This window comes from Gekko japonicus, unplaced genomic scaffold, assembly GCF_001447785.1.
Source record: "Gekko japonicus isolate JY-2015 unplaced genomic scaffold, Gekko_japonicus_V1.1 scaffold1139, whole genome shotgun sequence".
Taxonomy (NCBI): Eukaryota; Metazoa; Chordata; class Lepidosauria; order Squamata; family Gekkonidae; genus Gekko; species Gekko japonicus.
In genome coordinates, this window is record NW_015172591.1 from 447311 (window position 1) to 463753 (window position 16443).

The window sequence follows — 16443 nt, forward strand, 5'->3', positions numbered from 1 at the left end:
TACCAGGGCTGGGATGCAGAGGCAGGCAATAATAACCCACCTCTCTGAAACGTCCAAGCCCCACTAGGGGTCACCAGAAGTCAACCATGACTTCCAGGCATAAAGACAGACAGACAGACAGGCACACTATTCACACAAAAAATACAAATAAAGGTAATGCTAGTGTTTCTCATGGGCCCTGCAGAACTGTACAAGGTCCTGCATGGCTCTGATCTCATATGGGAGCTTATTCTACCAGGTAGGGGCCAGGGCTGAAGAAGCCCAGGCTCTAGGTGAGGCAAGACTGACGTCCCTGGGGCCGGGGACCATCAGCAGATGCTGGTTTCATTAGGTTCTTTGGGGCTCATAAGGGGAGAGGTCCTTACAGCATTTTAGAATGGCTTTAAAATGGTGACTGGGATAATAATAATAATAATAATAATAATAATAATAATAATAATAATAATAATAATATACTTTTATTGTCATTGTACATAGTACAACGAAATTAAAGATGCAATCATTTCGGTGATCTACAACAATATTCATATACACCCACACACCACTCACAACTGTCCCATGACTCCCTTAAGGTTCACATAACAACTTAAAACCACCCACGTCACCCAAATTCCAATTTCATACAGCATTTAAGGCAATAATAGCTCTCGAATAAAAACTATTTTTTTAATCTATTTGTCCTTGCTTTAATTGTCCTCTATCTTCTGCCCGAAGGCAGCAGTTCAAACAGGGAATGTTCAGGATGTGACAAGTCCTGCAAAACGTTCTTTGCTTTTTTCAAACACCGAGAACTATACAATTCCTCCGGGAATGGGAGAGGGCAGCCAATGATCTTGTGGCCAGGTTAGCCCAATTCCATCACCAGAATGAGGCGTCTGCAGGTAGCAGGGGATGTTACCAATGACCTGGCTGCCTGACAGTGACGACTTCAGATGAAGGCGGGAATGGATGGAGATTTGAAGTCCAGGGAAAGGCCAAGCATGGCGTGTTCCTCTCCATTTGAATGCCTTTCTTTAACGCTGCCAAGAAAGCCGTGGTCTCTGAATAAGAAGCCGGGAAAAGTCTAATCTGGAAGGCGCCCAAACTTTTATCACTGCCAAACATGCACAGGGGGGCAAAGCAGACGCCAGAAGAGCAGCTACATTTGTAATTTCTGGGTTCTGCCCCGCTGACCTCTCAAGCGCCAGGAAAAGTCTAGTTTTTCGGGAGAAAAGGTGACATTCTGTAGCTACACACACTTGTCTTCCCAGCCCAGCATCCTTTATCAGAGCTGGACTGAAAGAAAAGAAGAACGAGGCTGTCCACTGTGCTGACCCAAAAGAAAAATCCAAAAACACAGAACACACGTCACAAAGAAGAAGAAGGAGAAGAAGGAGGAGGAGAAGGAGGAGAAGGAGGAGAAGAAGAAGGAAAAGGAGGAGAAGATGAAGGAGAAGGAGGAGGAGGAGGAGGAGGAGGAGAAGGAGAAGAAGAAGAAGGAGAGATTGGATTTATACCCTGCCCTTCACTTGGAGTCTCAGAGCGGTTTACAAACTCCTTTCCCTTCCCCTTCCCACAACAGGCACCCTGTGAGGTAGTTGGGGCTGAGAGAGCTCTGACAGAAACCGCTTCAAGAACAGCTGTGCCAGAGCTTGTGACTGACCCAAGGTCACATCAGCAGGTGCAAGTGGAGGAGTGGGGAATCAACCCCGGTCCTCCCAGATTAGAGTCTGAGCCCTTAACCACTACACCAAACTGGCATAATACACTGCTTGGTGTTCTTCGATGGCTCCTAATAAAAGGTACGATGTGTGGATTGTATCCTGAAAGAAAAGTGCCTGCAATTGGACGATATATCAAAGGAGAGCAGGAGAAGGTTCAGCTCTAGGCCCCCAGACTTACTTGCTTGTTATTTTTTTTAAAAATTAGACCTTCCCCCATACATGAATGGCCCAGGTTAGCCCGATCTTGTCAGATCTTGGAAGCTAAGAAGAGATGGCCTGGTTCGTTCTTGGGTGGGAGACCACCAAGGGAGTCCAAGGTTGCCATGCAGAGGAAGGCAATGGAATATCAACTCTGTTCATCTCCCGCCCTGTCCTGGTGGCTCACGCTAGCCCAGTCTCATCAGATCTCGGAAGCTAAGCAGGGTTGACCCTGGTTAGTTCTTGGATGGGAGACCAGCAAGGGAGTCCAAGGTTGCCATGCAGAGGAAGGCAATGGAATAACAACTGTGTTCATCTCCCGCCCTGTCCTGGTGGCTCACGCTATCCCAGTCTCATCAGATCTCGGAAGCTAAGCAGGGTTGACCCTGGTTAGTTCCTGGATGGGAGACCACCAAGGGAGTCCAAGGTTGCCATGCAGAGGAAGGCAATGGAATATCAACTCTGTTCATCTCCTGCCCTGTCCTGGTGGCTCACGCTAGCCCAGTCTCATCAGATATTGGAAGCTAATCAGGGTTGACCCTGGTTAGTTCTTGGATGGGAGACCACCAAGGGAGTCCAAGGTTGCCATGCAGAGGAAGGCAATGGAATATCAACTCTGTTCATCTCCTGCCCTGTCCTGGTGGCTCACGCTAGCCCAGTCTCATCAGATCTCGGAAGCTAAGCAGGGTTGACCCTGGTTAGTTCTTGAATGGGAGACCACCAAGGGAGTCCAGGGTCGCAATGCAGAGAAAGGAAATGACAGTCCACCCCTGAACGTCTCTGGCTTTCGAAATCCTACGGGGCTGCTACACGTCAACTGAGACTTGACAATGCTTTCCACCACCACACATGACCAAGGGAGCCACGCGGTCACTTGGCTTTGCATCTGAGGAGCAAGCAAGTACCGTAATGACACATACCGGATGTCATGCCAGCAAACTTGCAAGATGCACATTTCCATGTAACAAACCAGTAAAGTGAGTGAAAGACTTGGAACTGTTCATCAACGTAGCTCAACCGAGCATTTGATTCATCACAAATTTGGTTCCGGCTATGAATATTTGAAAACACTGACTGCTCATGTCACTCAGATCCTCTGAGACGAGACACACAGATGTCCTTAAGGGCAGGCTTTCCATTGCTAAGAGAAAGGTTTAAACAGGGATCATTTCATAGAAAAAGAGGTGCAGGGGCTCATGAGCATAACTTGTTTGCATATGCCACACCCCCTGACCTCACCGGAAGTGTGTCAGGAGGCAACACCCACCGCTCAGGCTCCACTGGACTGTTTTGGATTGGTAGCTATGGGTGGGGGGGAACGTGCAGATCTGTCCTCACAGAGAAGGGAGAGCTTGTACCTGACTAAAACTTGGTCTTAAAGGTGCCACTGGACTGTTTTGGACCAGGGGGCCAGGGGGAGGCTCTGCAGCTTACCTGGCTGCTTCTTGCTCTGACTGAGGGCTGCTGGGAGCAGGGGGATGGGGCTCGTTGCGTGTGCCCGCCCCCCCCTGGTCTCTTTACTGCCAGAGCTCCGCTCCTGTGCGCTCCTGCAGGAAATGACCCCCGTGTTTAAGCTGCGCTCTCCACCTACGGGGAGTCACACTGGTCTGCAAAAGGCTTCATCAGGAAAAGTCAAAGTACGCTGTTTGGCTCATTGGCCTCTCTCGTGCTGGGGAGTACTAGGGACATGGGAGGAGTTCAGTCCCCCTGAACCAGACGTACTTGGAATAAAGGTGACCTCAGAGGGGTCTTTCTCCCTGTCCCATGCCTCCATAGCTGTGGACTGGAACTCTGGATAGGGTTCCCATTTCCCCCACACGGGCAGGGGTTTGCCCGCTTCCGTGGCCCCTGACCTGCCAGCCCCGATCCAGTTGGTGGGGGGGACCCCACCCCCAAAACGCCTTGTTTGCGCCAACGTGCCCAGCACAATGACGTCACCCGGGGGTGATGTCATCACGCAGAGCACACTGCGGGGGAGAGGCTCAACTGTTCAAGGAAAAAACCACAGAGATTTCCCTTAAATGACAGAGCGTCCCCAGCAACGTGCCCTGCGCAATGATGTCACTTCCGGGTGCCGTCATCGCGGCACGCGCGCGGAAGACATCCCTGACCAGTGGAGCGATGTTCTGGCAACCCTAACACTAGATGGTGAACCAAGCCGAGGAGGCCATGGGGAACAGTCAGGACCCTCACCCCCCCTCTCCAACTCTCCCGCCAGCAGGTCCCATCCACTGTTCCCCATCCCGCTGAAGAACCTCTCCCTCACCCTTGACTCGAATCCAGTAGCACCTCAGACAGCAAAAATACTTTTGGGCAGGGCTATTTTTGGGCAGGAACGCACAGGAACGGAGTTCCGGCTGGCTCCCAGGTTGGCCATACCCAGCAGGAACTCATTAGCATAATAGGCCACACCCAACAGCAGAAACTCATTAGGATTGGCTACATTAGGGGTGTGTGGCCTAACATGCAAAGGAGTTCCTGCTACAAAAAAAGCCCTGGGTTTTGACAACAAACAAGGTAAACAGAATAAGAAGCAAAAGGTGGGTGTGGCTGGATGACCACACTTCTGGCAACACGGGGGTGCGGCCTAATGTGCTAATGAGCCGCGCTGTCAGGGGTGTGGCCTATTATGCTAATGAGTTCCTGCTGTTGGGTGTGGCCGATTATGCTAATGAGTTCCTGCTGTTGGGTGTGGCCTATTATGCTAATGAGTTCCTGCTGGGCTTTTTCTGCAAAAAGAGCCCTGCTTGGGGCATGAGCTTCAGCGAGCCGAAGCTCCCTTTGTCAAATGAAAAGCTCATACCCCCAAAAATCTTGTTGGTCTCCATGGAGATACTGGACCCAAATTTGGCTGTTTTCATGTGGGCCAACATGGCGGTCCCCTAAACCTTTCTCACCCTTGTCTCTTTCCTCCTTTCCTGGGAAGCAGAAGAGAGCAGAGCAAGGAAAGGGCTAGGAAATGGGTCAAGAATCAGTAAAGGTAAAAAGGTCTTCCTTGTTCGAAAGCCAGTCGAATCCAACTCGAGGGGGCGGTGCTCATCTCCGTTTCCAAGCCGAAGAGCCAACACTGTCCCAAAACTTTTTCCGCGGTCACGTGGCCGGCCTGACTAAATGCCGAGGCGCACGGAACGCTGTTACCTTCCCACCGAAGCGGTACCTATTTTTTCACTTGCAATTTCTTGCTTTCGAACTGCTAGGCTAGCAGGAGCTGGGGCTGGAGACGGGAGCTCACTCTGTCACGTGGCACGTGGGTCTCGAACTGCCGAACTACAGACCTTCCGGTCTGCAGCTCAGCATCTTAACCTCTGAGCCACCGTGGCCAAGAATCGCTAGCAGAGAATAATAATAACAACAATAATAATAATTTCGATTTATGAATCACCCTATCCCAGCTTACGCCTGGCTCTGGGCGATTATAAAGGGGTGTAATGCCATGAAAGTATACAAACTTTAAAATTCAATATACAGTTTGGTAAAAAGTAAGGAACCAGAATAAAAAAACATTCCAAGATGGCATCCCGTAAATGTTCTAATCAGATTCTGGACTGCCAGGCTATTTTCTGGGCAAGGGGAGAGGGAACTCAGGACAGAAATACAGAAGACCAGGGGAGGGAAGGGAGTGGAGGGTGGCAACCTGGGAAAAACCATTGCTGCCCTCAACCCAAAGCATCACAATTTAGAGGGAGGAAGGGAGGGAGGGAGGGAGGAGCTCCACTTGTCTGTCAGGTCATTTCCCCTCCATGATTAGATGTTTCAAGCAGTTGAGACCTCAAGCAGAGGTAGCTGGAAGACACGTATTTGTCACCAATACACCCGTATCTAGCTTTGCTACCTGAAACGATTATTTATGAGGGGGCGACAGAGAAGACAGTTAGGGGTGGAAGACCAGGTGCCCCTCCCCCGGGAGCTGGGTATGGGCAACCAGCTACTTGTTCCTGGACAAGTTCATGGGAAGGGTTTTTGCCCAGTGTTCCCTCTAAACTGAGTTAGTGTGAGCCAGCTCACAGTTCTTTAGCCTCCGGCTCACAAGTTTTTTTTCTTCGCTCAGGAAGGATGGCTCCAAGACAAACTAATTTACGCAGGAGCCAAATGGCTCGCTCACAACTTAAATGCCAGTAGCTCACAAAGTAGAATCTTTGCTCACAAGACTCCGCGGCTTAGAAGGAGCATTGTTTTTGCCCCCTCCCTATTTCCAGTGCTACCCCCACAGGGGTTAGAACATAAAAGAAGCTGTGTTGGATCAGGCCAATGGCCCATCCAGTTCAACACTCAGTGTCACACAGTGGCCAAAAATACCAGGGGCCATCAGGAGGTCCAGCAGTGGGGCCAGAACTCCAGAAGCCCTCCCACTGTTGCCCCCCAAGCACCAAGAACACAGAGCATCACCGTCCCAGACAGTGTTCCCTCTATACCTTGTGGCTAACAGCCACTGATGGACCTCTGCTCCATATGTTTATCCAGTCCCCTCTTAAAGTTGTCTATGCTTGTAGCCACCACCACTTCCTGCGGCAGTGAATTCCATGTGTTAATAAGAACGTAGAAGCCCATCCAGTCCAACACTCTGGGTCACACAGTGGCCAAAACCCAGGTGCCATCAGGTCTACCAGAGGGGCCAGCCACTGCTCCCTCTTGTGAGCAAAAACTCTACTTTGTGAGCTACTGGCATTAAAGATGTGAGCGAGCCATTTGGCTACTGCATCAATTCGTTTGTTCTGGAGCCATCCTTCCTGAGCGAAGACAAAAATCTATGAGCCGGAAGCTAAAAAGCTGTGAGCTAGCTCACACTAACTCATCTTAGAAGGAACACTGGAAGAACTCCAGAAGTCCTCTCAGCACTGCCTCCTCCCAAGCACCAAGAATATAGAGCATCACTGCCCCAAACATAAGAACATAAGAGAAGCCATGTTGGATGAGGCCAAAGGCCCATCCAGTCCAAAACTCCGTGTCACACAGTGGTCAAAACCCAGGTGCCATCAGGAGGTCCATCAGTGGGCCAGAACTCCAGAAGCCTTCCCACTGTTGCCCCCAACCACCAAGAATACAGAGCATCACTGCCCCAGAATAATGGCCATCTGCTCCATATGTTGATCCAATCCCCTCTTGAAACTGTCTATGCGTGTAGCCACTACCACTTCCTGGAGCAGTGAATAAATGGTGTTAATTACTCTTTGGGTGAAGAAGTACTTCCTTTTATTGCGAATGTTCCAAATCAAACAATTTGAAAATTACAGCCATAATTTAGAAGTCTCTGAATAACTCTGCCCATACATCAGCTTTGCATTGTATATCAGCTATGAAGTTGTAATCCTCTACAACTAAAGTAAAACAGGGAGAAAATGTTTTTAAAAATGGCAGATGGAGTCTAAAAACGAAAAAAAAATCTCCATAAAGATATCTAAGACACAAAAGGGGACTGGACCGGCATGAATAATGCAGAAAATGCTTTTTTTACTTACTGAAAGTTTTTCCTTCGCTTGCTTAAAGACCCCAGGAGTTTGATTTGTTTCGCCTCCAGCAGCTGTGACGTAGACATTAAAACAAGAAAAACAAAACAGACCTTTACTGGTTGGAAATGATAATTTCAGCATCATCCTCTCCGTCCGAAGTACCATGCAACCCTAAGACGTTAACACACTCATCATTAGCAAAAGCTGGTGTGAAATAAAAAAGAAAATGGGAAGGTGAGAAACCAATCTCTGATCTTTTCTCCCTCCCGCACTGGGCAACCATTTTAAAAAAAAAAGATGGCGGCTTTTCAAAGTCACGTGTGATTTTGGAATGAACTGGGATATTTAGAATCCTATTCAGGAAACAGCAGTACCGGGCCTTTTTGGTAAGATAGGGGTGTAACACCTGGGTTGGGTAGGGGAGCCAGAGGTGATGTAGCATTAAACGTGCATTTTACACATTTCCGGGCATGGTTTTGCAAAGGGCAGGGCGGAAGCCATTCAAATAAACCAGTAATAAATGACTACATCACTGAAAAGTGAGTTTTCAGTGGTGTGCGATCAGACACGCACAGTTTGAATTGAAGTCATCCTCACATGCACAGAGAGAAAGCAGGACTTGGAGTAAGGGTGCTAACCTCCAAGTAGGGCCTGGAGACCCCTCAGAAGAAGAAGAGGAAGAAGAGGAAGCAGAAGAAGAAGAAGAAGAAAGAGATTGGATTTATACCTCGCCCTTCACTCGGAGTCTCAGAGGGGCTTACAAACTCCTTTCCCTTCCCTTCCCCACAACAGACACCCTGTGAGGGAGGTGGGACTGAGAGAGCTCTGACACAAACTGCTCTTTCAGGAACGGCTCTGACAGAACTACGGCTTGCCCAAGGTCATCCAGCAGCTGCGAGTGGAGGAGTGGGGAACCAAACCCAGTTCTCCCAGATTAGAGTCCGCGCACTTAACCACGACACCAAACTGGCTCTTCTCCAGACTACAGAGATCAGTTCCCTAGAGGTAACAGAAGCTGGGAAGGGCAGACTCTCTGGCATCGTACCCCACTGAGGTCTCTGTCCTCCCCAGGCTCCATGCCCAAATCTCCAAGAGTTTCGCCGGCTGGATCTGACAACTCTACCCCCCATCTCCCGCCAGTGGCCGGGGGGGGGGGGACCTGATGACCCTAACTTGGAGACGTGCGTTAGCATCATAGGCACAGCTTTTGGGTCTGCTCTCTGTGAAGGACTGCAAAGGACAGGATTCCAAGGGTCTTATGACTCTGACTCGGTTTCTACCCGCTAAGGGTCTGACCAGCGTGAATGAGATCCCCGGGTGTCTGCGAATTAAACGTACAGTCTTACTCTGACGTTCAGCTGGTGCATTATCTAGAAATCAAAGGCGTCCGATGATTTACAGAGGACAGGACTAAAAATGTACAGATCTGTGTTGAGACTTGAGAGCAGTTATGATAAGATCCCCCTTGGCCAGGGACAGTTTAGGGGGTCCCCAGGTAGACAGTGCTTAAGAGCCCCCTCTTCTCTTCTAGCCCCTACCAAGACCCACCCCTGCTCATGCCTTCCTTCCAGCCCACCCACATCCCTACCTGCCTGTATGTCCTTCCCTCCCGACACCCATTTGTGAGCCTTCACACTGACCGTATGTCCTTCCCCTGATGGTGCTGGGGGGTGTGTGCTGATGGGACCCCACCACCCACTGATGGACCTGCTGATGGCCCCCTGGGTTTTGGCCACTGTGTGACCCAGAGTGTTGGATTGGATGGGCCATTGGCCTGATCCATCATGGCTTCTCTTATGTTCTTATTGTCCACCCAGCGTGTGGTTGGGGGCTCTGCAGCAATAGCCCCTACTGGAAACTCTGGGCCCTGGCAGCTGCCCTACCTCAGGGTAGGCTGACACTGACCCAGCCCTTGGCCCAGGCAAATGAAGCACATCTGACTTGCCAAAAATGAATGTTCCATTGCTTTTCCATTGCCAACGTGAACATAAGAAGAGCCCTGCTGGATCAGACCAATAGTCCATCTAGCCCAGCATCTTGTCTCACACAGTGGCCAACCAGTTCCTCTGGAGGGCCATAAGAACATAAGAGAAGCCAATGTTGGGTCAGGCCAGTGGCCCATCCAGTCCAACACTCTGTCACACAGTGGCCAAAAATACCAGGTGCCATCAGGAGGTCCACCAGTGGGGCCAGGACACTAGAAGCCCTCCCACTGTTGCCCCCCCAGCACCAAGAATACAGAGAATCCCTTGTCCCAGAACGAGAGTTCCTATCTATACCTTGTGGCTAATAGCCACCGATGGACCTCTGCTCCATATGTTTATCTAATTCCCGCTTGAAGCTGTCCATGCTTGTAGCTGCCACCACCTCCTGTGGCAGTGAATCCCATGTGTTAATCACTCTTTGGGTGAAGAAGTCCTTCCTTTTATCCGTTCTAACCCGAGGCCTTTTTTTTTTTTTACTACAGCACAAGCACTTTAATCTCAGAAAGAACACTTACTAGCACTTTCATTCATCGTTAGAATGGACTGTTGACATTGATAACGGATTGTTTATTGTGATTAAGATATGTACTGTTGTAAAGACACGTGTACTATAATAAGAAAATATTGAAGTATTGAACTTTCCATAGTTATTATTTCATGGCTCCTCTATTTTTTCTTATACCTTGTCCCCCTGGATCTCTCTGGATTCCAGTGTTCCCTCTAAGCTGGGTTAGTGTGAGCTAGCTCACAGTTTTTTAGCCTCTGGCTGGCACATTTTTGTCTTAGCTCAGGAAGGAGGGCTCCAGAGCAAACCAATTTATACCGCGGCCAAATCGCTCACTCACAACTTTAATGCCAGTAGCTCACAAAGTAGAATCTTTGCTCACAAGACTCCACAGCTTAGAGGGAGCACTGATTATAACCACCTGGAGGTTGGCCCTCCTGCCTTTTCTCATCCTTCCTTTTGTCATTGAACGTTCAGCCAGATGAATATAAGAATGTAAGGGTGCGATCACACGCACGATTAGCCGCACCATAGATGCGAATGCCGGGTGGATTTAAAGGGCGTGATCAGACACGAACATCTGGGAAGCACCCCACACCCATCGGCAACCCATTTTGCTCCGCCGCAGAAGCCGAATAGAAAGACACCAGGGAAAGTTGGGTAGCAAACGGGCCACAGACCGACTTTACCCTGCCTGATGGCTCCAGCGCGCTCTCATGGCATCGGGATGGTCTGGTCAGGCCATCCCGACTCCGTGCCGTTGTTTTGTTCCCCCTCCTCAGGATGTGCATCATCCCACACTCCACAGGGAGCCCTCAGTGCTGAGATGTGATTCATCGATTCCCCCGTTTAAGCAAATAGAAAACAAACGGTAAAAAAACCCCAAACCCGACTCACCCACGGTTGCGTCTGATCACGCAGTGGCAGGCTGCCCCCGCAGCTTCCAAGGACTGCGTGATCGCGCAACTGCGGGTCAATTTCCTCCGGAGAGAATAGGCTCGCTTATCTCGCACATGTGACCGCCACCTAAGAAGTGCCCTGCTGGATCAGACTGATCATCCATCTAGTCCAGCATCCTGTCTCACACAGTGGCCAACCATTTCCTCCGGAGGGCCAACAACAGGGCAGAGAGGCTGAGGCCTTCTCCTGATAAGAACATAAGAAGGGCCGTGCTGGATCAGACCAGTGGTCCATCTAGTCCAGCATCCTGTCTCACACAGTGGCCAACCAGTTCCTCTGGAGGGCCAACAACAGGGCATGGAGGCCAAGTCCTTCATAGGAACATCAGAAGAGCCCTGCTGGATGAGACCAGTGGTCCATCTAGTCCAGCATCCTGTCTCACACAGTGGCCAACTAGTTCCTCTGGAGGGCCAACAACAGGGCATGGAGGCCAAGTCCTTCATAGGAACATCAGAAGAGCCCTGCTGGATGAGACCAGTGGTCCATCTAGTTCAGCATCCTGTCTCACACAGTGGCCAACCAGTTCCTCCGGAGGGCCAACAACAGGGTATAGAGGCCGAGGCCCTCCTCTGATGTTGCTTCCTGGCTCTGGGATTCAGAGGATTAGTGCTTCTGAATGTGGAGGTTCCCCTCAGTCACCATGGCTAGTAGCCACTGATAGATTTATCCTCCGTGAATCTATCTAATCCCCCTTTAAAGCTGTCTATTCCTGTGGCCATCACCACATCCTCTGGCAGCAAATTCCACATTTTAATCACTCTCTGTGTCAAGCAGTATTTCCTTTTGTCCGCCCGGAACCTACTGCCCGTCAGCTTCATCGGATGCCCGTCAGCTTCATCGGATGCCCTTGAGTTCTAGCATTTTGGGGGAGGGAGAAAAATGTCCCTTTGGCAGCTCCCTCCACCCCACGCATAAGTTTATAAACCTATGTCCCTGCTTATTTATTTATTTATTTCATTCCATTTCTATCCCGCCCTCCCCGCACACAGGCTCAGGGCGGCTTACAGGGCACAAAGTGCTATAAAACAGATACATTAAAACAACAGAAGTTAAAACAATTCATAGCTCACAAGATACATGGAGGACTAGACTTACACACTCCCCATTACATGTCAGAAAGAGGTCCAAGATCGAATCAGGAGGGGGACGGCATGAGCAATGATGTTCCAGTTTCTCATTAGCCTCTCTTGACAGTCCTGCTCCGCATATATGTGGTGGTGGTAGTGGCGGCGGCGGCCCCTATTCAAAAGCCTGGTGGAAGAGCTCTGTCTTACAGGCTCTGCGGAACTGTAAAAGGTCCCGCAGAGCCCTGATCTCCTCCAGGAGCTCATTCCACCAGATAGGGGCCGCCACCGAAAAGGACCTGGCCCTCGTAGTAGCTAGCCTGGCCTCTTTAGGGCCTGGGGTCACTAAGCGGTTCTGTGACCCCGACTGAAGTGCTCTTTGGGGCCTGTATGGGGAAAGGCGGTCCCTCAGGTATGTCGGACCCTGGCCATGTAGGGCTTTAAAGGTGAGCACCAGACCTTTGAAACGAATCCGGTACGCTATAGGTAGCCAGTGCAGCGCCTTCAGCACAGGCTGGATGTGTTCCCATTTAGGGGTACCCACCAGCAACCTGGCCGCCGCATTCTGCACCGGCTGCAGCCTCCGAATTTAGTCGTCTCTTCTCTAAACTGAAAAGTCCTGGGCTCTTCAGCCTTTCCCCATGGAACCCTAACCCCTCAATCTCTTGGTCGCCCTCCTCTGACGGGGTGCCCCCCGACATATAACCTTTTATTGTCTTCGAGAAACATCTGTGGCAGGGAGTGTGAGAAGAGAGGAAGGAACGCTTGCCATCCCGGTTGTACATTTCTAGTGGGGTCCATTTACCATGAGCTGCCTGCCTGACGCTTCGTTACTTCTTGCTTCCGTCGGCTCCTTCCCCACGACATCCTTCCCGCAGTATCACACACAAAATATCCACTGCGGTGAAACAAATGGAGACCGCTTCTCGTTCCTAGCTTACCTGAAAGCCTTCCAATCACTCCATCTAGACAATAAGGCTGGATCATGGCTCCACCCTGTCCCTTGGAAGTCGGCTACCAGTTCACTCATGCAAGGGACATGTTTTAACGCTGGGGCAGTCACCCGGACGTTGAAGAAGAGGAGGACAACCCTAATGCATGTTTGTCCCCCTTCAAAAGTCTCAGCTTGATGCTCCTGCTGGCCCTGTGAGATCAACGCTGTGATGTCACAAAGGAAGCAGGAGTCTGACGCTTTTGACCAATCAAAGAGCCAAGGCGGATAAAGGCGACATTCAAATGAGCATGGCGATCTGAAACACTTCCTTCCAAAGTTTGGCCTCCTCTGACGTTTTCCTTTTTGTCTATTGTTGAGGGGTGGCAATCCAACATCCGGAACACCAGGTATACTTGACTGTGTGAAGAAACTCCTCCAAGCTTGGGTTCACCTCCCCCCTAAAACTTATACTACAGGGTTATTCTTTTACGTAACCTATGCATGTTTACTCGGAATAAAGTCCCATTGATTTCTGCAGGATTTTCTTCCAGGTAAATATGCTGAAGATTGCAGCTGTAGGAATGTAATAGAATAGTTTTGGGAGTTCTTGGCCTGTGACTAAGTAACTACAACAGCTGTTCTTATAGAAATAACCTATATTTGAATTGAAGTAATCTTCACATCTGGAATACCAGGTATACTTGATTGTGTGAAGAAGCTCCTACAAGCTTCGCTTCCCCTCCCCCTTAAATTTATACTACAGGGTTACTCTTTTACGTAACCTATGCATGTTTACTCAGAATAAGGTCCCATTGATTTCCGCAGGACTTTCTTCCAGGTAAATATGCTGAAGATTGCAGCTGTAGGAATGTAATAGAATAGTTTTGGGAGTTCTTGGCCTGTGACTAAGTAACTACAACAGCTGTTCTTATAGAAATAACCTATATTTGAATTGAAGTAATCTTCACATCTGGAATACCAGGTATACTTGATTGTGTGAAGAAGCTCCTACAAGCTTCGCTTCCCCTCCCCCTTAAATTTATACTACAGGGTTACTCTTTTACGTAACCTATGCATGTTTACTCAGAATAAGGTCCCATTGATTTCCGCAGGACTTTCTTCCAGGTAAATATGCTGAAGATTGCAGCTGTAGGAATGTAATAGAATAGTTTTGGGAGTTTTTGGCCTGTGACTAAGTAACTACAACAGTTGTTCTTATAGAAATAACCTATATTTGAATTGAAGTAATCTTCACATCTGGAATACTAGGTATACTTGATTGTGTGAAGAAACTCCTACAAGCTTGGCTTCCCCTCCCCCTTAAATTTATACTATAGGGTTACTCTTTTACGTAACCTATGCATGTTTACTCGGAATAAAGTCCAATTGATTTCCGCAGGACTTTCTTCCAGGTAAATATGCTGAAGATTGCAGCTGTAGGAATGTAATGGAATAGTTTTGGGAGTTCTTGGCCTGTGACTAAGTAACTACAACAGCTGTTTTTATAGAAATAACCTATATTTGAATTGCAAGTAACCTATGCATGCTTACTTGGAATAAAGTCCCATTGATTTCCACAGGATTTTCTTCCAGGTAAATATGCTGAAGACTGCCGCTGCAGGAATGTAATAGAATACTTTTGGGAGTTCTTGGCCTGTGGATTGCTTATCAACTAAAAGAACTGCTTGTACAGAAATAACCAAAACAAGGGATGTGGATTATGCAGAGTTGCCAACCTTGGGCCACACTCCCACTGAGCTTATGCCCTGATTTTGGAGTATCAGTGAAGAAGGGACACGCAGGTTCAGCTCCCGGGGGAGATTATACTGAGGTAAAAATACCTCAAACGCAACATTTGAAGAGTTGTTACAGCTACTTATTATACGTAGTAGAAGAGAGCAAGAGTCCAGTGGCACCTTAAAGACTAACAAAATTTGTGGCAGGGTAGTAGGAGCTTTCGTGAGTCGCCGCTCACTTCTTCAGACAGGCCGTCCTTCCTAGGGCTTGTTTTAGAACTGTGCTCAATAAACTAAGTTGTTTTCTCTAGGAAACAGCGTTCACACCCCCCCCCCAGCTCCATTCAAAACTTCAGAGATATTGGCACTCCTGGTAGTGCTATCATGAGTGTCTCCCTGCCCAGGAACTCTCCACCTCAACCCCTTAAATTTAGGTTGTCTGGCCTTCGGAGAACTACCAATCCCAAGGAAACTTCTGGAAAGGCTCTGAGGAGATAGAGACAAAGGGGACGGGGGCTCTTCCATCCCCTCTGCCACCAAAATGGTCCTAGCCAGGTCAACAGGGAAGGAGAGATGAGGAAGAGGGTGTGGGGGATTCCCCCCCACCCCAGAAGTTTCAGTTAAACCGTTTTCAGAGGTTTAATTCTGACAGAAGCAGCCCGATCCAGCCTAGGGGGCCGTTTGAGGGCTGTGACTCATTCCTGCATTGCAAGACTCCACCTCAGCATGGAGGCCGACTTCTCCCGCCAAGAAGGATGGTATTTCGCACATGTGGTTTGCCTCTGTGGCTCTCTCAGGCTAATTATGTGAACATCGAGCCATGGGCCATGGGGCGAAGGAAGCCGAGGGGAGGCATTTGTAATGCTGAGGAGCCATACTCCCTCTAAGCCGTGGAGTCTCGGGAGCAAAAATTCTACTTTGTGAGCTACTGGCGTTAAAGTTGTGAGCAAGCGATTTGGCTAATGCCCTGGAGCCATCCCTTCCTGAGCAAAGACAAAAATGCGTGAGCTGAAGGCTAAAAAACTGTGAGCTAGCTCACACTACCTTGGCTTAGAGGGAACACTGCCGAGAAGCGTTCTTGTCAGTGTAGGGTTACTTTTGCTTGACAGGCCAAAGTGAAGCAGGAGCTATTTCATGTCTCCTGTGTCAAGACATCATTACGTGTGGTTAAAAAAAAATGTTATGTGCCATTCCCTGATTTTTTTCCTTCCCCCCAAGCAGTTTTTATTTTTGATTCGTAGCAGCCACAGGTGGCTTCAGACTGAAAACAGGGGGGTGGGAAGGGAGGGCAGCTGTTTCGCTCTTTCTTTGGCTGGCCGTTTACCTGTTTAGAATTATTACGGCCCCCTCAGACAAAGGACTGATTCTCAATGGACAAAATGGTGGACAGGCGGAAGAATGAAGAGCCCCGCCTTCTCCCTGCCAGCCCTTCACCTCACCGGAAAGGACTCGGGGCTTGATGACCTCCTTCCTATGCATGCCCACCAAAAAAAATGCTGAAATGCCACATCGGACAGGAGCACAAACAGGAAGAGCCAGATTCCAACCAGTGTTCCCTCTAAGCTGAGTGATTGTGAGCCAGCTCACAGTTTTTTAGCCTCCGGCTCACACAAGCCAGGAGTGGGACGCCGCGCCGGCCCAGCAGCCGAGAAGAAAAAAAAACTGTGTCAACTTAGCCGCAAAAAAAAAAAGTATGAACAGACCCTGAGCCGAGCCAAGGATGCAGAAAGAGAGCATATATACCACTGAGGGTGCTGGTAGATAGTCCCACCCCTATTCTCGATGTGGCCCTAGATAGGATAATTCAGTTCCTAGAATGACAAAAATGTGAACCGCCCAGAGACCCCTTCGGGGATTAGGGCTGTATATCAAGTATAAGGTAAATAAATAAATAAATAAATAAACACATTT

At 49.1% G+C, this 16443-nt stretch overlaps 1 protein-coding gene across 1 annotated transcript in view; it reads right to left on the reverse strand.

Moving 5' to 3' along the window:
• MAP2 (microtubule associated protein 2) overlaps positions 1–16443 on the reverse strand; it is a 150948-nt gene that overhangs the window by 38627 nt on the left and 95878 nt on the right. The window contains exon 4 of the mRNA XM_015421522.1: positions 7358–7419. Coding sequence (XP_015277008.1) covers positions 7358–7419 — 62 coding nt within the window. The remainder of the gene's footprint in view (positions 1–7357; positions 7420–16443) is intronic.